Below are 26,669 nucleotides of genomic sequence, written 5' to 3' on the forward strand. Positions count from 1 at the left end.
AATAAGACCACACCAAGACAAAATTCAGGATTTTTCTTTAGTTTTGTTGGTTGCTTGTCATTTTAAAAGATTATTTTACAGTTTTTAAAATCACACGCACAAAAAAAATACAGAAGGCACTTGAAAATATCTTGTTTTCTCACCAAAGAATTTAAATGGATTAGCTCCCATATTCTCTCTGAAGACAGATATACAATAAAAATATAGAATATAATAAAAAAAATAACTTTAGGAATAACAGCAGCCCTTTTTCCAAGATATGTGTTTTCCTGTAGACAGAACGACGTATGTTATCTCCCCAATGAGGACCCCCGGATAAGGCCAGAGGTAAATACAATCCCAGTCTGGCTGCGGAACACTGTATCCTGTCTATGTCTTATACACTGCAAAGCAACAGCTTCTGTGACAAAAAATATCTATATATAGCTGTGATTAAAGACAATTCCAAAAAAAAAGATGCATCAAAACAAAAACAAAACAATGGACATTTAAAAATGCCATCTGGAGAAATTCTGCAATTCTGCATTTCTCCTTCACCTCTTCACCACTAGAGGGAGTATTGTCTGTTCCCAGAAAGAACGTCCAGCACTGAATACAAGGATTTAAGTAAGCGGGAGACGTGTACGTCCAAATAGGTTTCCCCAATGTCCTTTCCTTTTTCGATAGAAACGTGTCCATTTTTCATTTTGCAATTGGTCTTTCTTTCCCTTTAACAAATAACTGGCAAAAGAGCGGTTTATGCACTTAAATACAGGTGACTATGTAAAGTGTTTGCAAAATTAAAAGACAGCAGCAATGTTTCTTTTAGAATGTTCCTCTCAATACGATGCAGGACAGAGATTTTCAGACTCATTTTGGTCATCCCCCCCCCCCCCCCAAAAAAAAAAAGAATTCAAACAAAAAACAATCAGTTGTAGGTAGTGTTAGAATTGCTATGCTGCATTCTCAGGGATATTGGTTTGCACACAGAAATCTCATTTCGGGTTGGGTGCAAATCCAGTTAAAAAAAAGCAAATTTAAACCTGGATAAACCATGTTGCAATACAATAGGTGCAAATGCCATTTTCTGCAATCAGGGGAAACACTGGCTGCTTTTGCATGTGGTACAAATATATCAGTCAGCTTTATTTTACACTCCGATTTAGAGTTGAGCTAGGACACACCCCCTTCCAACTCTAAAACTCTCAGCAAATATAAATTTGACGGGCCCCCCCCTGCAGCACAAACTGGTTTTGCCAAGGTGCCAAATTGCTCCATCTAATTAGAATTAATCCTCACTCTAAATAAGGTTCCAATGTTTGCCTCCCACAGCGTGTAGTTGACAGATGCATTTTAAGCATTGAACACCCATCATATCGGCAGGCGGCGGAAACTTGAGTAGACAATGCCGAAAAATTTATATTTAACACTGTAAATATTAATATAATGCCATAATCAGTGTGACACAAACAAGAAAATGACTGTTCAGCAATAACAGGTGGAATATAAGAGACAATAATAAATCCAAACAGTCGTTAACTAGAATAGGGCTTCCGAATATGATAATTCACCAGGTGTAAAGGCAGAGACGTATTTTATAGGACAGGTAAATCGGACCTTTCTGTCTCCTCAGTAATGGCAGTACTCTCCTCCTCAAAACAATGTCTGCTTTGGCCTTATTTATACGGTGGCCATTTTGTGGGTTGACCCTTTATTCACCATATGAGGCACAGAGTGGCACCACAAAATGTCCACCTCCATTCGTAGCTGACTGGTTCATTTTAAACTAGTGAAAGATGCTGGTCTACCATGTTTAGACAACTTCAACCTTTAGGCAAGTCTGGCCACTTACAATGAATAATATTTTACCATTCCCCATTTTACAGGCAGGACCGCTATAACACATTACCAGGCCCCTAGGTTAGAATTAAGACTCATTTTTAAAGGATAGATTTGCGAAACATTCTAAAAAAGGAAAAGTGGAGGTGTTGCCCATAGCAACCAATCAGATTCTAGCTATCACTTCCTAGTATGTACTAGATAAATGAAAGCTAGAATCTGATTGGTTGTTACGGGCAAGAAGGTTTAGTAAATCTACCCCTAAGTTTCTTCTTCTTTTATTTTTATGTGACCCAGGAGATTTTAGGATAACCTTGGTCAGAGACTCTTTTCTTTAGAACAGGGAGTCTAATCTTTTTAGGACATCAGGATATAGAACTTATTTCAGAGGCTCCATTACTAGGAAGTATAAAAGGGGGTCCTCTATCCAGGTAATCTCAGGTAACAGGTTCACTCTCCCGGGCCCCTCACTGATCCTACGATGTGGCTCCACAAGTGGGCGGGATCTATGTCGGTAATTGGCAGATATCCTCCAATCGGGTGCATCAGACAAAACTTTAAAGGTGGCGTTCCCTTTTAAGGCGAGCTTACTCTGGGATCTTGTAAGGAGTGTACTTCTTATTAAAGGGGGCTTTCACCATCCTAAATACTCTCCCTTCTCATTACCAGATGGGGGTAACCAGGGGAGGGGGCCTAACCAAAGTACTATTGATGGGAATAGAGGGGGATTAGGTAACAGGTTTATTTAACATAGAAAAACCCCTTTAATGAGAAGTATTGGTCTAATCTGCATTTCCCATTCAGAGTAAGGCATTGAGGGTCTACAAGGAAACACAAGATATAAAGACATACCATAATTCATATCAATGTTACTATATCTAAATCATATATACAGATATACATATTTATAGTGATAAACTTGCCGAACAAACAAGTCTTTAGTTACCTCTCGCCTGCCCCCTGGTGGACACTCCACATATAACACTGCGGTCACTATAGACACCAGGCCACGGTCACTTCCATGGCTTTGCCATAAGCTTAATGCAGCAATCGGTCATTCAAATGAGACCAGTAAAAATGAATACTGATGCCGAGATCACTTTGTCTGGGACGAGAACTGAACTGAATTCTGGGTAAGGTCATGAGTGGCTCTGCATGAAAAAAGTTGCAATGGACAACATCGCAAATGTCAACTACGACGACTACTCTGAGGAGAGAATGGGAGTATTGATGCTGGTTATCTTGTCACATCTCCTATATACCGCAGAACCCTCAACAACAGGACTCTAAACAATAATCCCTTAAAGATAAACAAGGTACACAACGTCAGATAAGGCACTATTGTAGCTAAAGATTTAAGGCAAATGGTAAAACACAAGCGTCTGTGTAGAATAGAAATATGAGCAAGGCACAAGAATAGCGTCACTGAAAGTGTACCCGTCTCCCACACAGAGCGGAGGCAGCCATTTTGTGGACTGGACTAAGATGCAGCCTTATCCATCGTCTAACTCGCTGAGGTGCGAGACACCTTGTGCCTCCTACCTCAGCCGAAGTCGCCAATTCCTAGTGCACCGATGAGCTGCGTTTTTCACAATCATTGATTCATCCCCAAAAATGGATGTCCTCTCCCCCCTCACTGAGTACAGGAGACAGGTGACCTTTAAAAGCTCTGGAGCCCTGATCACTTGGCACCATCTGTGTTTAAAGTCTGCGGCATTCAAGAAGATGAGATACAAAAAAAAGGCACTTGACAGGTCTAGAGGTCCCGCTCGCAGAGCACAGAGCCGACATCTTTTTTTCGCCAAGAACTTGAATCAATATTGCATTTCAAAGCAGTTTTTCCTAGACGTCAAGAATCTAGCTTATTATTTATCTGAAACGTGCAACGCTCCCCCCACATCCAAGACTGTGACCCATGTTTCTGCAGCCCTCTAGTGATTTGCAAAACCTTCAAATCATAATAGAAAAGTCTGAACCTTCCAATGAAACCTCCCCAATGTGTTTTTGTGGTCCCTAAACTGTCCACGTTTTACAGATTACAAAGAAACATAAGAAACAGTGTCCGCCTGGCTATTCTGTACAGTTCTTGGCCATTAGCTATAAATAACGTCAGTGATTTTGTGCACAAAATCCATAATGATCCAGAGCGTTGAGACGTCTGCCTGGCTAGCAGTGTTTGCCGTTAACGGGTCCCTAGCTGTTCATAGTGCGATATTCCGGTTATAGCATGAACTGGCGGACACTGTTTTTGCGTTGGGGGTGAGGGGATTAAAACACTAACACACAACTTTCCGAAAATGTACGTTTCCCACCTACACACTTCCCTCCAAATCGCTCCACACATCGCTCAGCAGGCACCAGTCCAATCCCAAATGTGTCCAGCACGTAGGGAGATATCCCAGTGTGTAATATGCCACACATCCCAGGCCCCTGCACACCTCCTAGGCCCTACAACGCATTTTGTATTACAAACCATAAGAAAAAAATAATAAGAATCCTAACAGTGGCTGGGGGACTGTTGCTGTTTTCAGTATTGGCAATTAAGCCATCTTATAATCACCGTGAGCTAATTTCATTATGATACTTTCTTACCAAAACCTCCCAAGGCCCAATTCTTTCAGGTCCTCCCAGTCTCCTTAAAGGTCCGCAATAGACCAACAGCAGAAGCGGCTTCAAGTTTAAAGTATTCTCCAAAATTAAAGAACAAGAGATTTTATCACTAAAACAAAGCTCTCTCGGAAATAAAAGGCAATGAAATTTAGGCGGAAACTTGGGAGAGTGTTGCACATTCCTTGTCTTCAGACAGTTAAAACAACCATTCCTCGTTAGTTTGTGGGTTTTATGTGTATGTATAGCTAGGAATTTTCTCTCTCCCTTACGGACACTAATGCAAACGGAAATGTTATTAAAAAAATTGTTAAAAATGTTTATGATTTTGGTATGAAAATCATCACGATAAAACCCACAAACCCTATTAATACCGCGGGAGTAGGGTGCAAGGACACTGAAGAAACAAAGAGCCAATTCACTCATGTCAGCAGTTGTAGAGGTAAGAGCCACTCTCCGGTCCTCCCGCAGACCAGCGCAGGTTTGAGCTTGAGCGCCCTCGTGCACACAGAAACCTCTTCCCCTCAGAGTCATTAGCTGGCAGTCCTGCGCTGCTTTAGAACGCTGTACACGTCATCCACGCGGCTGAGTTTCTCAAAGAAGGGGAGAAGATCTAGTAGTTCTGTGTCAGTCATATCGTCAAACCAGGACACTACCGGAACCTGCAATGGGAAGAAGACGACCCGGGTGTGAGCTTGCAGGAAAAATATATCAGTCACTAAATTACAAAGCCGGTAACAATTTATTTTTTATTGCACAGCTGCCTGATCTCAGTCTACCCAGGCTACAGATCGTGGTGGGAATCGTTTTAACGATGACCACAAATCCGACAACGACAAGCCCTACAAAAAAAAATCTGAATGGTCCGGTCTTCGGCACTACAGCTTGACGTCTTCGCGACCTCTGTCAATGTTAATTTAAAGCGGCAATGTCGGGTTAAGTGTTTAAAAACTTAACCTTGGGGGTCCCGACTTTGCCGCTTTAAATTAACACTGACAGAGGTCGCGATAACGTCAAGCTGTAGTGCCGAAGATCAGACCATTCGGAATAACTTACTGTCGGCATGATGGTGCCATCGGAGATCTGCAGCATCAAGTTTCAGGTAAGTCTGTTTATTTTGCAATTTTACCCAACCCACATATCGCACCATCAGTTATTAAGGGATATTACCAGTGCAGCATGAAAGGCAATTGAGAAAGAGGGGTTTAAAAAAATAAAAAGGTTAAAAATAGTATTTACCCCTCTCCTGTGGGGTAATACTGTGGCATTTGGTTGCTCTGGGTAACAGACATTGTTATGTAGCTTTAAAGCTTTCTGACCCACATCAAACTCCATTTTGTGTTACATTCTCTGCAGGTATTAACTTTGTGCATAGTTCAACCCCTAGTCCTGGACTGGCCAACCTGTAACTCTCCAAGTGTTGTGAAACTACAATCCCCAGCATGCCTTGCCAATAGATAGCAAGCCAGGCATGCTGGGACTTGTAGTTTCACGACAACTAGACAGCCACATGCAACCAGGGTATAGGCAGTTTGATGACACAGGAGAGAGACGGACATTGCTTGTCATTGAAGACTAGAGTCGGTTTCTTTTGTAAACACTTGCAGTAGTCAGATGCTTCTACACGTACAGCTACTGTCATTGGCATTAGCTATGCAAAAGGAAAACCATATGGGTCTGATCCCCGGCCAGCATACACGGCAGTTTGGCAATTGAAGCCGCGTTATATTAATTCAGTGCACACAATATAATTGCAAGAGATTTTCATACCGCATTATCTGGATGGAAGATATAGGACGCTGGAGAATTGTCAATAATAATCAGCTTATTCAGGTCCCTCCCCAGCCTGCTCAGGTCCTTGACGTAGTTTCCCCTATGGAAGGCACAAGACTCCCGGAAAAGACGGGCCCGGAACGCTCCCCATTTATCCAGCAGATCTGCGACTGGGTCTGCATACTGTGATCCAGGAATTATGTAGAAATGAGAGGGGATGGGGTGAATTACAGGAACAGAAGAGAAGATGAGACAAATGTAAAGGATTCCAATTATTAAACACATTCATAAAGTACAGAACATATTGAGACTCGTTCGTACAGGTGACTATTACATTGTTAATAATACAATCTGCTATTATATTTGTAGAAAGTTCATGAAGACGACACCTTCATTCTTACAGGTCCCGTAATTGGGAAACAGAAAATCAGCTCACCCAGCAAATATTATATTTTTGGTGCCAAATAATAGGACACAACAGGAAGCTATTTTCACTGACAGGGTTTGTGGTGGATCAGGAGTCAGAATTCGAATAAAGTAGAAGTTTAGTGTTACAGAAATCCATCAAGCTCGTCCTGGAATCCGGGACACGTGGGAGCCCTGGGCCTTATATATGGAAACTTTGTGGGGGAAACGTGGTGAAATGATGGCAACAGGAAGCTTGAAACTGGAAAGTCCTTTCCTCAGCTCTTATTATGGTACAGAAATGTAATGTACGAGGGGTGAAACATGGTGGAAGTTTTTTTACATCAGAAAAAAATTAATCTTGCGAAAAATATTCCATAAAATATTGGATATGGTGAAAGAACTGTAATTACCCAGAAGCTAGAACCTGTGAGTGCTCTTACTTTAACTGTCAGACAACCTGTGAGTGCTCGTACTTTAACTGTCAGACAACCTGTGAGTGCTCGTACTTTAACTGTCAGGATACAACCTGTGTATTAGTCTCAGAGTCTATCAGACTGAGCATGGTCAGAATAACTTTGGCTCTTACATTCAGCTTTCACCTTGGACACATCCCCAGTGGGAAGTTCACTATTCTGCCGAGGTACTTAAAGCCACGCTCAGCATCCAGCCTTTGCATGGTACATTGTTCCCCTTTCAGTCTTCTACAGTACTGCAGCAGCCTGTTTCCTGAACTACTACTGGAATCCTGTCCGCAACCTGGCAGTGCTTCAGTCTGTCCTTATCTGCTCCAGCTCTCAGTCTTTAGACCTGCTGCCTTCATTGGTTCTCAGCTCTACTTCAGTATAGTCAGTTCCTCTATTATGAACTCTTCACCAGTGACCAGTATACAGAGATCCGCTCATTCCTGCTTTCTAATCCAGGATTCAAGGGATTACATTACTGGTTTCAGGTCCCATCTTTCTGCTCTGAAAACCACCCTGAATGCTCTAACTTGGGGCGTAAATCAGGATGTTTTTTGGTTAAAACCAATTTGGTTGAAACTGAAAGTTTTTAAAATTTACATTATTTGACTCACATCCTGTATATCCCTCTGACATTAACTAAACCACAAATTAAATCATTAACCAGTTCTTGTTAACAACATTTGCTTCCTGCTGGTGTAACATAAGCTGTATCAAAGCTGTTTCTAAACTATCTGCTTGTAAGCTGGAGATTTCAGCTGACCTGTCACATCCACCTCCCTTTCCATTCACTACATGCAACCAAGATTACTATTATTATATAACTAGACGAATACAAATATTATTACTATTCAACTTTTGCGCTGCTCTCTAGGAAATCAAGATTTCAACCATATAGGAGCATAAAAAATAAATACAACTGTTTGCATATCACCTTATTATCAATTGTAGGATAATAATACAGAAATATAGATCGTGGGCATCTCTTTGAAGTCTCACCTTAGCCAGACTCGCAGTGAATAGAACACACTCGAACATCTCTCCCATCCGCTTCAGGAACTCGTCCACGTGTGGCCTCTTTAACACGTACACCTGGGAACAGAAGAGACAGAGTTGGGGGTGAATGAAAACCAATCTAAGAGCCGACTGTTTGAGGAGATCAAAATCCATCAGTCTGGGAACTGACGTCTTCTCGCTGTTATACGTCTACAGCCATTGGTAGAACGACCCAAGCGGTTTCCTTCTTCAAGGATTATTTTCTAAATTACAAATTATGTCCATTTACATCTTTAATATCCCAGCTGCTACGGAGCCTCCAGACGCTCTTATCCTTCATTTCGTCGCATAGGATTGGCGCTGGCCACAAGTTATCAAGAATAGGATGAAAGAATGTAACATAGCCTATCCTGGATTACTTGAAGTTAGCACCGAACCAGGAGCTGAGATGGACTCTTAGAACACGCGCTCAAGCAGTAGATCGGTGCCCACTCTATGCTACAAAGTTAGGTGGTTAAAACATGGTACAGACCAAACTAATTAAGTGAAAACAATAATTACCTGATGAACCGTTCCATCAATCTCAACAGGAATGATAAAGTCTGCATTGTTGACTGGCTGGAAAACAAAACCGTAAAGCAAAATCTTACTCTGTGGATCAACACCTCAATTGACCTGTCTCGGTATCCCAGAAGCCTCTGCTCCAGGAAACACATTGCAACAATGCAATCTAAGGAGCATCTAAGTGAACCTGGGAGCTGCGGCCAATGACCAGCATATAAACGTGAGACTACTGGGTTTATGGAATAACTAGGTTCAGAAGGAACCATTCAGATATCGGTTGTCGTCATACCAGCGCACATTATACTGATCTGTGATTGGTTATTATGGATGACAACACATTTCTGATTGTTGTGCAATGTCGTTACACAATCTCGTTAGTGTAAGGTAACACGGCTAAACAGTAGAGTGTGATGCTATTACGAACAATAAATGTATCACCTTGAACGAACTATGAACCAAAGTTTCATCCAGGTCTATGACCACGCAGATCTTTCCAGCGTCCTGCGGCTTCACCTCCGGCAGAAGATACTTAGTCGCCTGAGAAATAAATAAACAAGCTTTTACAGATCCCTTTCGAGGTGACAGCATCTATTAACTGTCTTGCAGGTTACACCGAAGCTCTATGATTCCAGGTTATTGCAATTATTATTTTTTGCTCTGTATTAAGATCCCATTAGGATCTAAAGACGTGGAATGTGGCTTGAGCTGTCTAATGGGGAGGGGTGAAGAGATCGCACAGTGTGACTTTTTACCAGAGCAGCTGTGAAGTGGAAGGGTAACATTGAAGACTGTATTTTACCTACATGTATTAAGAGTTTAAAATGTGTAGTTTCATTGTCCTTTAACGGTTAAAAAACTGATTTTTTTTCCCCCAAATTGTATTTAATTTTTATCCCACATGAAAGGGTCTTTATTTCTCTCCTCTAGGTGATAAAGTTGCAGACACAGTAACAAATATAATTCCAGGGCAGCGCACCCCTCATTCCACTAGGTGGCACTAAAGAGACACTTTATTGGTTAATAATTTGCGGGGAAACTACCTCTGCGGTCTAAAAAGTTAATTAGCGCAGTAACAAGAATTTCATTACAGCTTCACTCATTTACATATCTCCACATATCCTGCAACCGCAAGTCCTCTGAAGACGTGATTCCCCCCCTCTCCATCAATGTATTCTCCTCTCCATCAGTTTATCTCTCTCTATGCCACTTATTCTATTAACAAATAGCCACTTTACAGGCTGGAAATAGTCCCCAGTCAGCGACTCGCACTCTGGAATGTGTATTAATGTTTTGAAAGTAACTGACAGATTTGCGGGGGAAGGAAGGGGAGGTAGAGGGCAGCAGCTGAGATAACAAACAGCCTTTAATGTCCTGCAGGAGCGCAGGGCTTAGTAATAACATAACACAGATGCGTTGGGCAGAGATTCCGGTGTGACGCCAGGTCTGGTCACACAGGACTGCGCAACACCACCGTGCTATGGGCCCATCCACGTATGCAATATAAATGTATCTATATACAATATTCATATTGGGGTCTACGGAGAGCTTGGAATACAGGCAGCTGCTAACTGACGGAAGCAAAACCACAGCCGCACTGAACGGCGCATTTTTTCCACATGGGCCCGAATGCAGATTCACAAAAACTTTTAAAAGGGAAACGTGGAAGTGTTGCCCATAGCAACCAATCAGATTCTAGCTGTCATTTATCAAGTACATTCTATGAAGTGAGAGCTAGAATCTGGTTGCTATGGGCAACGCCTCCACTTTTCCCTTTTAAAAGTTTTAGCAAATCTACCCACAAGTCTGATATAGAGGGAGATTGTGTAAACGTGGAGAAAGTAGAATTTGGTGCTAAATTAGCAGGGAATTCATTCAAATTATCTTTAAAAAAAAACAAAAAACATACAATCACATTTACCTGCAGTTTATCAGCATTTATTGGTGGTAAACTGGAGGTAAAAATCATTCCCTGTCATACAAGTGAGGGTGCAATGCAAATTATTATTCCATAGCAACCGTAGGGAGCAACAATCCCAATATGGGGGGCAGTGGATACGTACAATTCATAGACAGGTCATCCCAAATATTACAACAGAATAAACTTAAAACTGGTTGTGCACCTTCAATTATCCTTAACTTATTAACGTGCACATGTCCCATACTGTAAATTTGACTAAATATATTGATATCTATATTTTGTTTGGTTTACTCTGTGTTTTTCAGCCATGTTATCAGCAGTCTGACTTTTCTGAGCAGGCAGAGTAATTATGGTCACACAGGGATACAGCACAGCTCTGCACTGGATACAAACATAACCAGAAAGTGACTCTCATATCCTGAGACAGGGAAAGACATTCAGCCTGATGATATAAGAGCATAGCGGAGAAGCACAGAACGGCCACAGAGATAAAAAAGGTTCTTCTGGCTGCCGCTAGAACCCTCTCTCTGCGCTGTCGCAGTAACCTTCCCAGTGTGTCTTGTCCTTGGCGAGGCCGATAAATCAAACTCATGTGAAAATCGAAATACTCTTTCTTTTTAGGAGGGTGAAATTATTTAAGTGAGAAATCCAAAATCCCACAGAGATCCTATTAGTGCCCACTCAGCTGATTAATTAAAGTCGTCATCCCCTTGACGCTAGAGAACGGGAGAACCAGAGTAGCTGAAAGCCACATTAAAAACATCTCTGAGCCGAGTGCATTTATCTCTTAAAGGGACAGTAATTCTGTAAAATATTAATGGGTGACTGTGCAAAAACATTTTTTAATATAAGACTCTGACTAGTTTCTATGAAGGTCCTAGTAAGTCAATTTTCAAAGATCAACCTATTAGCACAGTTCCATTGTTTCACTTCTCTTCCCAGAATCCTAAACACCCCCCCTCCCCCCAGAAAAAAAAAAAAAAAACTCCCAAAACTTTTACGGACCTGTCATAATCCTTTTAAAAAGGACCTTTATGTTTTAAAACCACCAACCCCAAAGGTCACTAGGACCGGCTCCGGACGGACACCTTAGGTGATTCCGTTATTTACCTCCCTGGGTTATTCATGTTAGTTACCCTGACCCTAGCCCTTATGCCCCAGCCTTCAGTCTCCCTGTCCCCCTCTCTTCTCCCGAGTGGTCCATTCTCTCTCATACAAGTACTCCAGCATAATACTGTATAACCAGACTCAATGGCTATCAAACTCTTCTCACTTAAATCCCCTCACACACACATAGACCAGGGTCCTACCAGTTTGTCTTTGGACCGTGGGATGAACCCAGAACGTACATATACTGCACCCAGACAAGTGGCTGCTTATGACATAACAGGAGCTGACTGTTACATCACCTCTGCAGACTTCCACTTCCTCCACCCACCTTGGCCACGGATCCATTTTCCTCCACCAGAAGAGGGGCGTTGTTATTGACCGGAAGGGAAAGATCCTCGTCGTCCTGACACAGACAGCAGAAGAGGGTGTGGAAGATGCTGCGGCTCCGAGGTTTCTTGGAAGAGGAAGAGTTGTGAGCACCTAAAAGATAAAGAAGAGGAGTTAATCCAATAACGCAAACATTGAATCACCCCAGAACTGGACGGGTCACTTCAACGTCTCTCCCAAAATCAATCTTGTGAACCCTGCGGCAGAATTGGGCAACCCGCGTCCCCGCTGCGTTAATACAACTTCTGCAGCCTCTTTGTTTTGCCGTCTGTTATTTCTGTCAATCAGGCAAAGAGAAGAAATACCACAAATGATACATTAGCAATTAATGTTTTATTGACCTTCAGTGATTAGTCCTCTTTACCTTTTATTATCTGCGCAGAATTTCTGTAACACACTTTTAAGTTTGGCAACGCGCGTCTACGTACGTTTATGGTCAAATCAGATCACAAAGTGGGCGGATCGATCCGTTTAAAGTCGGCTCTATAGAGAAACTGAGACATTGTAGCACCAGTCAGCATCGGAATCTCTTCCTGCTTCCTATCTTATCAGATCAAACTGATTAGACAGTGACTGACTGACAGCCCTGACCAGGAAAGAGATAAGAGTATTCTGTAGAGATCAGCCAGGATTATTGTACCTTAATCCTCTGTAGTTAACAAGATTTCATTAAATAGGAGAGAGAGAGACGTGACTGAAGCTGTCAGGCTGATATCCAGCAATACTATAACCAACCCGTTACCGATTACCAATAATACTAATTGTATGTTCTATATTAGGCTTGTTGATTTTCTGGCACCTGTTCCTGAGAATATTACACGTTTGTCACTGTAATCACCTGTTAATGTGGCATCATACAGCATCCCAATATTATAGGGGCTCACTGGCACAATATCTTGGGGGACCAATCACTGGAAGCCGCAGTGAGACGAATCGTAGAATCCTTGGTGTCATAAAATTGTGGAAAGTATAATTGTAGATTACACAGAGTGGAAGGAGCCATTGTCTGGCCTGAGCTAGTGCTCAGCCTTTCAACTGACTAGCAAATGGGGACATCATCACTGAGGCAATGAGCGACATCACAGAGGCAATGAGCGACATCACAGAGGCAGGAGTGACATCACAGAGGCAGGAGTGACATCACAGAGGCAAGAGTGACATCACAGAGGCAAGAGTGACATCACAGAGGCACACTTTGTGATGTCACTAGTTCCTGTGAACTGACTGTCTCCGTCTTAAAAAAAAGCCCCAGTTGCATTAAACATCTTAGGGGTAGATTTTCTCAAAGCTACTAAAAAGGAAAAGTGAAGGTTTTGCCCGTAGCAACCAATCAGATTCTAGCTATCATTTATCTAGTACATTCTAGAACACGAAAGCTAGAATCTGATTGGTTGCTATGGGAAACACTTATACTTGATAAATCTACCTCTTAGCTCATTAGATCACAATGAATAATACTGTTACAGGTTGATACAAAGTCCTCTGCATTAATGTAATAAGTCCATACTCCTCACTAACATGAAATGTATTTTCCTGTATCCAAAATAATAAACATGTATGTTAAACTGCATGTACAGTAATAATCTATGTGATACGGCCGTATGTTTACAAACACATTTTTTTTAAACACAACTTTTTATGGTACCTGCAGAGCAAATGTTAGATAACCCCGAACCCAAAGCACGGAGAAATGAATCCTCTAATGTTAGTTATCAGATTATCGGAGGGAACCTGAAAGAGGGCAGCATGGTGGCACAGTGGTTAGCATTGCTACTTCACAGAGCTGGGGTCATGAGTCTATTCCCGACCATGGCCTTATCTGTGCAGGTTTTATATGTTCTCTCCGTGTTTGCGTGGGTTTCCTCTGGGTGCTCTGGTTTGCTCCCACGCCCCAAAAACATAATGCCAGGTAAATTTGCTTCCGAGATAATGGTCTGTGTGTGTGGTAGGGAATTTATAACTCCTCACCACATATGCGTTAGGGAATGTAGTATTAATATATAAGGCGCTAGAGAATGTAGATTGTAAGCTCCATGGGGCAGGGACTGAATGACAACAGGTGTAATTACATGTGTAATATGACTAGCAATGTATAAATAAACAATAATTAATTATAAAAATGAATTGCTTTGGATGGCTCAGGACTTGTGGGTTAGGTGGTCTCCGGATGATCAGAATCATAATTTGTGGACGTATTTCCATATTAGCATGTGTATGAAACTATCTGCCACTGTGCGTGTTCTTGTATAATAACTTGTGTCCGTGCGTTTGGCCTAAATTTTGTATTAAAAAAAAAAAAAAGGAATACGGAAAATGTGGGTACATCTGATGGTCCGGAGCCTCCAATAGTCCGCAAGATACAAAGTGTTTTACAGATATCATGTGACCACACATCTTATGGGGCAGCAGATGTAACATCCAGCGACACAGGCTGATAAAGCCGCACCATACAGAACATATTCTGGTAACACGCTGCCTTTTCAGATACGCCGGGGGGGGGGCCGTATTCTGCATTGAAAAAGGAATTTTACAGCGGACGTCCAATTAACGGGGAAAAAAAAAAGCACGAGAAGAGTGTTGTTTTGAAGTTCGCCGGGTTCAAGGCAGTGGGTGGACGCTCCAAACAATGTCACCCATCCCAAGAATGTCATTGCAACACTAGTTAATGCCTAACAGCTTAACCCTTTATTAACCAGAGCCAGCGATACAGGGTTTTTTGCTGCAAAAGATAGTTAAGTCCGTAAACAGCGGAGGGAGCAGATATTTTGTGACCAGTAACCGGCCAGTAGGAGCAAGTGACATCACTGAGGCGTGAGGCACGAGGCGAGGTCACAAGTTTAGGTCTGAAAAAAAAAAATCCCTGAGCCTAGAACATACTTGCCAACTCTCCCGGAATGTCCGGGAGACTTCCAACTCCCGAAGTCTCCCGCATCCCGCAATTCCCTGGCCAAAATGACACGAATTGCGGTGAATCGCGTAATTTTTGCCCCGCCTCCCACGACAAAACAGCATTTTTCGCTGGGGGGGGCAAAATGCCGCGATTGACTGCATCCCGCCCCCTAATTACGCCCCTCTCCTGGACTGCACTGCCTGAAATTAGACAAGTATGGCCTAGAAACCAATATACCAAAGAAAATGACTGCTGGTGTCTAATTTTTGGTAGTCATTCCTATCGATGCCCGTCTTCCCTCCCAGCCATATACCCCCTGGCATTTGCGTTTGTGGTTTTCAACACTAGTAAAGTTTGTAACTTGCGTCTAAGGGCTTTCTCAATGCGTTTACGTGTGTGGTAAACGCAACAAACAGAGCGTGATGCATTCTGAATCCAGAACGCTAAAGGAACACTATTACAACAGTAGTAACAGAAAAAAATAAAATATTCTTAAGTATTTCCAAACTTTCTACTAATAGGCTGTACTGCAAAGGGATCCTGTCAGTCAAGTGGGTTAAAATCTACCCATCCCACTCTGTCTTGCAACGAGGACTACAACAAGATGGCCGCCAGATTTGTTTGGGAGTGGAGAGAAAGATGGAGTTACAAGATTAAGATTCCTTTCAAGTCTTAGGAAACACTTGAAACTGTTCTGTCCCCTGTTTTTATCTCTGTGGCAGTAAAACAGTTACTAGCACCAGTAAAGCTGAACAGTTAATGATTACACCAGCCCTTAAGTCAATATTTTGGTAGAAGGTTAAAGTTTATACCTGTCGGGCATGAAAACATAATTCTGTGCCGTCTGCTCTCGCTTTACCTACAGACATAAAGCTGTGTACACACACACACGGGCTCACTGCGCATGCGGTACGCTTGTTTGCTGAACGCGGCGCAGAGCTGAACTCAAATAGAACAAACTGTACTGAATGAAGAAGTTGGACTTTAGATCTGAGCCTCATTAATCACTTTTGGAAGTGCAAATATATTATTGCAAACTGAAAACAAAACCAGACCCTCAAACTATAAAGGATGGATATTAGAGATATTAAATACGTAGACTTGATACAGATACAAAGAGGTTACGCTGCAACGCTCATCCACTGCCTACAAAGTACCTCCAGTACGTCACACAGGCCCATCTCACTCCCGTTTCCATGACGTCCCAATGTTTATCCTCCATCCTTTCCTCTAGCCAGTTATAGCTCTAACCTCTGCTCCCAGAATGCTCTGCTGCCAAAACAGAAATCAGACAAGGACTGCAACCCCCCCGGCCTGCTTAGGAGCCACCTACAGTCCTGCCAGAAGACACAGGGAAAGTGGGGCAATGAAATATTAAGCAGATCCATTATACGGCCCAATAGGACTGATAGGTACTTCTGAACAACAAGGGTTAATGCAGCTGCTATGTTTCCGCCAAACACCATATATCATGTATAACAAGTATTACCTACTCTCCTACAGACACAGTCAGCTGACACACAACTATTAACACGTTGCCACCAAAAGAGGCCTCAGGGGTCCCCAATGGCTGTAAATATTGTACTGAGAACAGTAAACATTTTCTGATTTTCTAACATTTTACTGACGTATTATCATGTAGAGCCAAACGGGACGCAATATCTAATGTACTAACATCGATTTAAAGGATAAGTTTACTTTGGTGGATTTTTATTGTATAAGGGGTTAAATGTGTGAAAAAGGTCCAAAAGATTTATCTTGCAAATATAACCTCTATCCTACTGTGCAATTGTTTGCTAGATATATTCTCTAACAGAGAGAACGCAAATAGCATTTTATACTGTTCAAACAAGTCAGCTAGAGGACGCGGCGTTAGGACCTGGTCATTGATATGACCAGTCTTCGTAGGTGAAAACGCTGCAGTAAAGGTTAGTGCTAGATACACCTAGTTAGAGGGTGTATCTAACAAATGATTGTACATGTAGTAAGTGTTATACGGATATTTAGCCCATGACAAAGTCTGCCAAGATGAACTTTTTCGTTAAATGAGGGATTTGCAGCCCTACACAATTTTGCAACTCTGAAACTAAGGGCTAGATTTACTAAGCTGCGGGTTTGAAAAAGTGGGGATGTTGCCTACAGCAACCAATCAGATTCTAGCTTTCATTTATTTAGTACATTCTACAAAATGACAGCTAGAATCTGATTGGTTGCTATAGGCAACATCCCCACTTTTTCAAACCCGCAGCTTAGTAAATCTAGCTCTAAGACTTTTACATATTTGTTACTGGCAGGAATGCAGACACAGGGACTTGTAGTACCACAACAGCTGGAGAGCAACACGTTAGTCTATAAGAGGTTTAGTATAGAGGTAAGTGAAGTCATTGTTTAAGTATAACTATGTAGAACTACTGTGATGAATGTGTAAATATTCTGTGAACAACATTGTGATGTTAACAGAGGTGTTTTGACGTTTCCTTTCCTGTGTGAGGTTTACTGAGCTCCTGTGCAGTCCACCACAGGACACACGTGAAAGCATTGGTGTTACACAGCAAAAACATGTATCACCATCAAAAACTGTGCATGAACGAAAACTTGCACGGTGTGGGCACGCTATGAAGCCTCCACCTTTGAAGCCTTTCATGCTGTGAACATCTATTCTTTATAAAGTTAGAGCGGATTACAGGAGGGTTATAACGGCCCAGCTAAATGTACTGCCACAAACATGTCATCTAAAGGGAACACATTTTTTTTTTTTTTTTTTAAGTACGTTTTATTAATAGTAACATCGTATCTTTAACATAATTACAAAATTCTCAAAAGGTACATTAACAAGTACTTGTACATATATAGATAGACACAATGTACAGTTTTTTCTCACCATGCTTTTACAGTGTAAATTTGACTGCGTGTTGATCTTGTACCGTGAAGATGTTATTTATTTTTTTATTTTTTTTTAAAACAAAACAGAAAGAAAAAAAGTAATAAAAAGAAGAGAAGGGGGGTGAGTAAGAATGATGGGCAAGAAAGGGGGGGGGAGAATTAGAGGGGTTAGGGGTAAGGAATTCACGCCTTTAACAAGAAGAAGTCAAATCCATTAATTTCAATAAGGGATTGGTCTTACTAGAATTGAAGCAGGGGTTGATTATGGTGTGAGGCCCATGGAGACCAGACTTTATGGAAAGACACGGAGGAGCCCTCAGCACACTAGTGATGTGCTCCATTTGGTAAATATGCCAAACCCGACCACAGACCATTTGGAGAGTAGGGGGTGTGGGACTTTTCCAAGAAGCAGCTATCTGGCAAGTGGCCGCGCTGATTATGTGCCGGAGGAGCTTATGTGCATGTGTAGGGATGTCCGGGAGAGGCAAGGGTAATAGTACATGCTTAGGGTCGGAGGGTATGGGAGTGTCGAGGACTGCTGTAGCTAGTGTGAGAACCGCTGTCCAGTACGAGCGTATTCTGGGACAGTCCCACCAAATATGCATAATTGGCCACAATTTCTCCAACATGTGGGGTTCGTTTGTGGATATATAACATGGAGCCTAGCAGGTACATAGTACCATCTATGGAGCAGTTTATGGGCATTTTCTTTGATACGGACATTTATGGAACAACGCGCTGTCCATTCATAAATGTCCGACCACTCTTCTGGATCTAGGGACGTTCCCAGGTCCGCTTCCCACTGTGCTTGGAATCGGTCCTTGATCTCTGTGGAGGTGGGGAGTAATGCGTTGTATAGCGTTGAAATGAGACCTTTTGAGGTTGCTCCAGAGAGGCACAGATTCTCAAATGTCGTGGGAGGCCTAGAAGATAACTGAGCCTTGACCTTTTGGTGATAGTGTCTAATCTGTAAGTATTGGTGGAACTGTCCCATCACAAGCCCGCACCGGCCCGCTAAGTCTGAGAACTGAGGGAATGTTTGTGTCCTAGTGATATGATTTAGTAGCAATATTCCACCTTCCCCTGCCCATTTTGTGTGCATAGGGCGTGCGAGACCAGGTGTAAAGGCTGGGTTTGTCCAGAGGGGTATCATTATCGAGGGTGTTGGAGACAGATTCGCCATTCTATTACACCGGGTCCAGATTGAGAGGGAGAGGGCTATTACTGGGTGAGTTCTGGCGGGGGCTGGGCGCTGAGCGGTTGGAAGCCAAAGTGCAGAGCAAATCGGTGAGCCTCCCAGAAGGTCCGATTCTATATCAACCCAGACCCTAGTTCCGGGCGGAGAGTGCCATTGTACACATTGAGCTAATCTAGCCGCATAATAATAATTCCGAAAGTTAGGGATGCCGAGGCCACCTGCCATGGGAGGGCGCTGCAGAATACGAGCAGAGATCCTGGGTCTTCTATTTGACCAGATGAATCGCCTTACAGAGGCTTGCAGCAGTTTTAGGACAGAGGGGGGAACTCTAATAGGGAGGGTGTGAAAGAGGTAGAGCAGTCTGGGGAGCAAGTTCATTTTCACTGATGTGATCCGCCCCACCCAAGATATCATGAGTTTGTCCCAGGAGACCATATCTTTTTTGAGAGAAGCTATAAGTTGGGGATAGTTTGCCCGGTAGAGATTTTCTACCTTTCTGGTAAGTCTAATACCCAGGTATTTAATACATTCGGAACTCCAGTGAAAGGGGAAGTTTAGCTCCAGGAGCTGCTTTAGCTTAGGGGGGATATTGAGATCCAGGATATCTGTCTTAGTTGTATTGATCTTAAAATTCGATACTATGGAAAAATTGTCAAGTTCTTGGAATAAGTTGGGTAACGATGTTAGGGGATTGGTGATGGTAAGGAGGATGTCATCCGCATAAAGTGCAATCTTATAAGTGCTAGATGATAGCTGTATGCCGGAGATGTTGGGGTTCTGACGTATTTTCACGGCTAGAGGTTCTATAATTAATGCAAATAAGAGGGGGGAGAGGGGGCATCCCTGTCGGGTCCCATTGCGAATCTGAAAGGCCGATGAGGAACACCCGTTCACCTGGACAGAGGCAGTCGGATTGGCATATAAGGCAGAGACTCCCTCGAGAAAACGATCTTCGAAACCATAAGCAGCGAGGGCTTTCATCATAAAGGGCCAGCCAATGCGGTCAAATGCCTTTTCGGCATCTAGGGACATGAGGAGGGAGGGTAACTTACATTCGTTAATATGTTGAATGAGGTCTATTGTCCGCCTGGTGTTGTCTGCTGCCTGTCGGCTTGGGACAAATCCTACCTGATCGGGATGTACTAATTTCGGGAGCACAGCATTCATCCTATTCGCAAGGACTTTGGCATATATTTTTAGGTCCACATTAAGTAATGAGATGGGGCGGAAGCTACTACAGAGGGAAGGATCTTTGCCCTCTTTCGGAATAACAGTAATCCGGGCCCGGGTTGTAGCTATATCAAAGGGGGTCCCATCAAGGATGGCATTAAACCATGTGGTTAACTTTGGACTGAGAATTCCTGCAAATTTTTTGTAGTAACTGGCAGGGAGTCCATCCGGACCCGGGGCAGAGGCTATCTTCATGCTACGTAGGGCTGAAGTAGTCTCTTCAATTGTTATGTCAGAACTGAGAAAGGGAACACATTTTAATTGTGAGAAAAAATACTCCTAAAGTCTTGGATGCTTTACAACCCCCAAATAAATTTACAAAGAGTTATATAATAAAGTACTTTTTGGATGTGCAATAGCGTCATGTGTTCCTACAGCAGTTGTCAGATTAAAGTGGCCGTCAGACACCTCTCCAATATGTAACACTTTGGTGATAGACCTTCCCTGGGATGCTGTTACCTAGAGGACTGCAACACTTGACAGCTGGGGCAGGAGAGAGCCAATAGCGTTCCATGAGTTACGATCATGCAAAGACTGGAATAAAGAAGCTTAATGAGGCACCTTTTGGATAGGGGCCATAATTGCCAGGCCAGGCCAGTGCCCCCATCATGAACCTCCAAGTCTGTTCCCCCACTTTGAGCCTCACACCTCACTGATTTCATTAGATCCTACTGAACTGATTCTGTGCCTGTATTCTCCTGAATACTAGCCATGTCTCATGTGGATCCACCAATATTAATGAAGCTTCTCTATGGACTAGGAGAAGGAAGTTTGTCCCTCAAGTGTAGGCTTCTGCATTGCCCCAGACGATGTTACTGAGAACATTGGAATGAGGCAGAAAGTATTCTCGTTTACGTTGGGGACATCATATTATTTTGTTCTGTAATTCACAGAGGTTAATTTGTGATTTGAAGGACAAATGGTTTTGGAAACACTGACCTAGAGTAGCACTTTAGACTGCAGGTCAGTGTAACCCTACAGAATAATCCAGAATATGCAGATCCTCAATTTTTTGCCGCAGTTGCTACTATCAGACCATTTGCTGTTGTTTACTTTTAATTAGTGGTGAGAAAATAAGCATATATCAAAAGTTATTTTTAACCTATCTACTTGTGAGCTAGATATTTTATCTGACACATCCATTCAGCAGTCTTGATTCTCACATCCACTTCCATTCCCTATCCCTTACAATAGAACCTGCAGACAGCCACCAGTGCATTTTGCTGATAAAATGTTGTGTGACTCTGTGATACCGTAAACCCTTACAGGGGTGTCACACTGATGCTTTGCAGTCCGTGTATAAACCAGCATCTCCAAATTGAAATTATGAACATCTATGAGTAAAACAAAGAGGATGTGCCTGTGTGTGTGTGTGTGTGTGTGTGTGTGTGTGTGTGTGTGTGTGTGTGTTAGGGAATTTAGACTGTAAGCTCCAATGGGACAGGGACTGATGTGAGTGAGTTCTCTGTACAGCGCTGCGGAATTAGTGGCGCTATATAAATAACTGATGATGATTATGTCACAAATGACTTTTAATCGCTCTAGCGGTTTATGAAATGTCGACAGAACAAAATGTTTTGAACAAGGGTCCAAGGCGCTCAAAAAAAAATGCTCTTCAATTGAATTCCATGAAATTTAGCAGCTTCTGTCCTATATAACGTTCTAAGTGATCAATATCAGCTGTGAGTTCCAGCCGCAATACTAGAAAAATGAGGCACGCAAGCGTCCAGCGTGCCCGTGTGAAGCCAACCGTAAAGGCTGGTATACGGGCGTTGAAAAAGCATAGTTAAAACTATGCACACTTTACTATAATATTAGAAGCGCTTCATTAACGGGTCTCAAAATATTATCAATTGGAGGTTTCTAAATTCAAAAACAAAACAAAAAAAAACGACCATTTCCGTTCACAAATCAGCATTCCACGGTCACACCTTCCCGGAGAATTTCATCCACTAGAGTAAAACAAACGCTGACTGAAATGACGATCAGATAACCTGAGGATTCATTTACTAAGCACTTTGCAAGCACACGGCTCACACACTATCTGCTCTTTTACAGCCGTGTAATATATGTAGAAAGTTAGAAAGTCATAAAATGTTTTCAATTACTAAAACCGGCTCATTCATCTGTGAAATTGAAGGTTCCAGATCAGATTTTGCTTCAATAAACAGAAAACTATAAATAAATGCAAATGTCACGGACAACAATTAAAAAACTTTTCTGATGAAAAACGTAAGAGTTTATTCACGTGCTTATTTTCTGTGCCTTAAACCACAATGGTACAATGAAAGACACTGGTTCATGACCTTGAGAGCAAAGCTTGTAAAAGTATTATAGATTACATACTTAAAGTGGACCTGTCACATGCAGCCTTGTCCTCCTATCACATCACTCATCTCCTGATATACTATGTGCTGCTGAGGGTCCCTGCTCCTTCCACTATATTACTCTCAGTCTGTGGCTTCCTGCTGCCTCCATTCCCCTCCTCACATCATGTTACTGCCCCTGTCACATGCAGCCCTGTCCTCACTAACACATCACTCATCTCCTGATATAATCTGTGCTGCTGGGGGTTCCTGCTCCTTCCACTATATAACTCTCAGTCTGTGGCTTCCTGCTGCCTCCATTCCCCTCCTCACATCATGTCACTGCCTCTGTCACATTCAGCCCTGTCCTCACTATCACATCACTCATCTCCTGATATACTCTGTGCTGCTGGGGGACCCTGCTCCTTCCACTATATAACTCTCAGTCTGTGGCTTCCTGCTGCCTCTATCCCCCTCCTCACATCATGTCACTGCCCCTGTCACATGCAGACCTGTCCTCACTAACACATCACTAAACTCCTGAAATAATCTGTGCTGCTGGGGGACCCTGCTCCTTACACTATATAACTCCCAGTCTGTGGCTTCCTTACTAACACATCACATACGTGGACAGTTCACTGCTTCACATGCAATCACACACTCACCTCATGAAATAATCTGTGCTCTGACACGACTCACGTGTAACTATGTCCAGACCTTTTTTGATATTTCCAGAAAACAAAAACTTCAGAAAAAGTTGTATTTGTAATTTTTCTCACAACTGATGATTTTCTCTTCTTCCCTCAAAACGATCAGTGAAACTTGTTCTATACCTAAAGCCTAACGTCCATCCATCAGCTACACCAGGCCTGGCCAACCAGCGGCTCTCCAGGTGTGGCAAGACTACAAATCCCAGCATGCCCTGTCAGCTATCGGGTGGCTATCTACTAGCAAAGCATGCTGGGACTTGTAGTTCCGCAACACCTGGAAGACCACAGGTTGGCCAGGCCTGAGTCCTATACTCAGTCAAGGCGGCCATTTTGTGAGTTGAACCAATATTCGTAAGAATGGCTCCTGTCAGCCTACCAGGAACTGGTGACACCGATCACCGAGGCTGCTGCTGAACTTTAATATTATTGTTTTATAATCTGCTTTTTTTTTTTTCAGTTTATAGATGTAAATGATTTGTTATCACTGAACGTACTGCAAGACATGGCTGAAAATCCTGGTGGCGATTCAGCGTTTAGGATCTGCTGAGTGCAGCCTGCACAGTGCACAAACAGTTACAGGATCCGGAGAGCAGGGGAAACGGGGCCTCCGGTCTGACACCTCCCTGCGTGGGCAGCAGCGATGTAAACGTCAGCCACACCCATCCACGCTGCTGGAAACAGTACTACGATGGCCCTGCCATACTCCTGGCCGCCCGTGTACTATAATACTACTATAATACTTCATGACATCATCAGGCGCGGCGCCGTCCACGCCGTCCTCATAAAAATACTTCATATTATTTCATAACCCTCGGGCCAGGATGCTTATAATCCTTTTCTCAGGCTTAAAGTGCAGCAGTCACCAACAACTAACAGTTAATGACTCAAAGGTAGATTATAAAAAACAAACATATGTACCGTGTTCTCTACTGTCCCAGAAAGACTGAGATGTTTATATAGTTTACATCTGGCGTCGCCCTTTCCAGACAAATGCCAAGGGCTGCAGTATGCAAATCACAGAGAGGAGACAGATTCAGCAGCCTATTTAGTAGTATAAAAAGGACAATGACCTTTGTTATTTGGGGAGAGGAGAAAAGGGACCTTTCAAGGGTTAGTTATTGGTTTGAAAAACACAGACAAACACTAGTGTGGTTTTATGCAGGATGCACTTGGAGTAAAATTTGGCTTTCGAGTCCTTGTTGAATGACAACTCCCAGAGCATGCTGGGACACCCAGCATTGGGAGTAGTGTTTAAGCAGCTGCAGAAAAGCGCAGTTTGCGACTGTGGCTTCAACGGGCGCCAAAACAGCGATCTACTGATCACAATGGTAAACGCAGCGCTGTTATCCGCAGCATTCTGTTTATTATTATTTTTTTAATACAAAATAGTTTTAGAACATACGAGCCAATAAGACCAAATCAGGTATATCTAGGAGCTAAGAAAGGGGGTATAAATACTGGGGGCATTGGAAAAGACTCTAGATTAGGGCCATAATTCCATATCATGTTAGGAGACATGTAAGGACTGCACTGTGGCTCAGTGGTTAGCACTTCTGCATTACAGCACTGGGGTCATGAGTTCAATTCCCGACCATGGCCTTATCTGTGTGGAGCTTGTATGTTCTCCCCGTGTTTGCGTGGGTTTTCTCCCCACACTTCAAAAACATACTGGTAGGTTAATTAGCTGCTAACAAATTGACCCTAGTCTGTGTCTGTGGTGTGTGTATATTAGGGAATTTAAGTGTAAGCCCCAATGGGACAGGGAGTGATGTGAGTGAGTTCTCTGTACAGCGCTGAGGAATTAGTGGCGCTATATAAATAAATGGTGATGATGATGATGATGATCACGTTCCCGTAGCTACCTGACAATTTCACAATAGAAAGCTTCGTCAAGTGTGAGGTTCTACGGAACTGTCATGATGCTAACTTTGTACCCATATGGTAAATAATATCTTGTGAATACAATGTCAATATTACATGAGATTTCCACTTAAATGTAACATTTTAGCAATACCTTGGACCCCCTAAAGTAGCAGGACTTTATAAGACACCACACTAATGCCACGTTACTGTATCAGACACCAACGCCGTTGTCCGAAGACAGTTGCAGCCTTTTTGAATTTGTACCAATAACTGCGTTTTTACTTTTGGGTGGATCTAAGTCTTTAATGTTTACCTGCAACAATGACAGATTCTGCAGGCGTGTGTGACCGTGCCACAGGCGATGAAAGGTGAATAAATGTTTCAATTTATCAAGGAAGAGTTTCCGAACACGACGACGGGATGTTTATAAATTATTCTGCAAACCAAACAAAAAATAACCCTGAAAGACAACGAGGAGCCGAAAGTACATCCTCAAACACACAATGACCCTGGTATTCCGATCCCTTATCATATTCCAGTTTATGCAATACTACCCCTAACACTGCCACCTTAAATACAGCCCTATGCCAATGCCAAGTCTGACCATGGTACCACCCAGAATACAATGCACACAAGCTGTGATCTTACACAGGAAACACCCAGCACTGACAGCTGCCAATCACAGATGGGATAGAGTCAGCATTGGCTCTCTCCTTGCATACAGTCTGTGCCAGCCTCTGGGTACGTGCATGGCAATGCCCGCAGTCTGTGCCAGCCTCTGGGTACATGCATGGCAATGCCCGCAGTCTGCTGTGCCCAGCACAGGGTAGAGAGGATTATTAAATCTGTACCTTGGGGCACAGAATGGAAGTGTCCACTCAGTGACACCCCAGGAGGTTGATGACCATGAAAACGTTCTTACCAGTCACATTTATTAATCACCATGTGTCAGACACAGACAGAAGTTGCTGTTAAACAGTTGCTGACAGTTGTAGAGATAACAGTTTGTGGCCAATGTACATCCTGCACCAAAGATGAGAAGTACGATAGCAGCGATGCATTCACCCAAACTGTAATATGTTAAATAAGAGCTCAGAATAGTCAATATAATGGGGATAATAGAAATATATACCCTGTGCTGTATAATATAAGATTTGTGACCCAACCGAGTGCATTTATACAACAGAACTCTGAGATGCTTCTAATATCCTTGTTTACGGTAGGATGTGCGTTATTCATTATAAAATACAATATTCAGTATGGAAAACAGAGCAGGTTGTCGGTATGAGTTACAGCGAGGGACACGTTCACACAAAGTCACGTGACACATGACATCACTGCTCATCAAATATAAGTGATAATTTACAGGAGTGAGATCACTGCTCACCAAATGGAAGGGCATATTTTACAGGATACAGCATCCATTAGAGCACCAGTTATTAATGGGTAATCTATAAAGACATACATCAAACTGACCTCTGTATATACCCAGAGCAAGTAAAATTCGATAAAAATGGAAATGTTTACTCTAACTGTATATTACACTA

At 42.6% G+C, this 26,669-nt stretch overlaps 1 protein-coding gene across 1 annotated transcript in view; it reads right to left on the bottom strand.

Moving 5' to 3' along the window:
- Positions 1-23: 23 nt before the first annotated feature.
- The window catches only part of CTDSP1 (CTD small phosphatase 1), a 28,456-nt gene continuing 1,810 nt past the window's right edge, over positions 24-26,669 (bottom strand). Inside the window, exons 2-7 of the mRNA XM_075181060.1 lie at positions 11,984-12,135; positions 9,066-9,164; positions 8,625-8,681; positions 8,067-8,159; positions 6,196-6,381; positions 24-5,087 (exon numbers count right to left, since the gene is read on the bottom strand). Coding sequence (XP_075037161.1) covers positions 4,959-5,087; positions 6,196-6,381; positions 8,067-8,159; positions 8,625-8,681; positions 9,066-9,164; positions 11,984-12,135 — 716 coding nt within the window. The 3' untranslated portion in view covers positions 24-4,958. The remainder of the gene's footprint in view (positions 5,088-6,195; positions 6,382-8,066; positions 8,160-8,624; positions 8,682-9,065; positions 9,165-11,983; positions 12,136-26,669) is intronic.

This window comes from Mixophyes fleayi, chromosome 7 (genome assembly GCF_038048845.1).
Source record: "Mixophyes fleayi isolate aMixFle1 chromosome 7, aMixFle1.hap1, whole genome shotgun sequence".
Taxonomy (NCBI): domain Eukaryota; kingdom Metazoa; phylum Chordata; class Amphibia; order Anura; family Limnodynastidae; genus Mixophyes; species Mixophyes fleayi.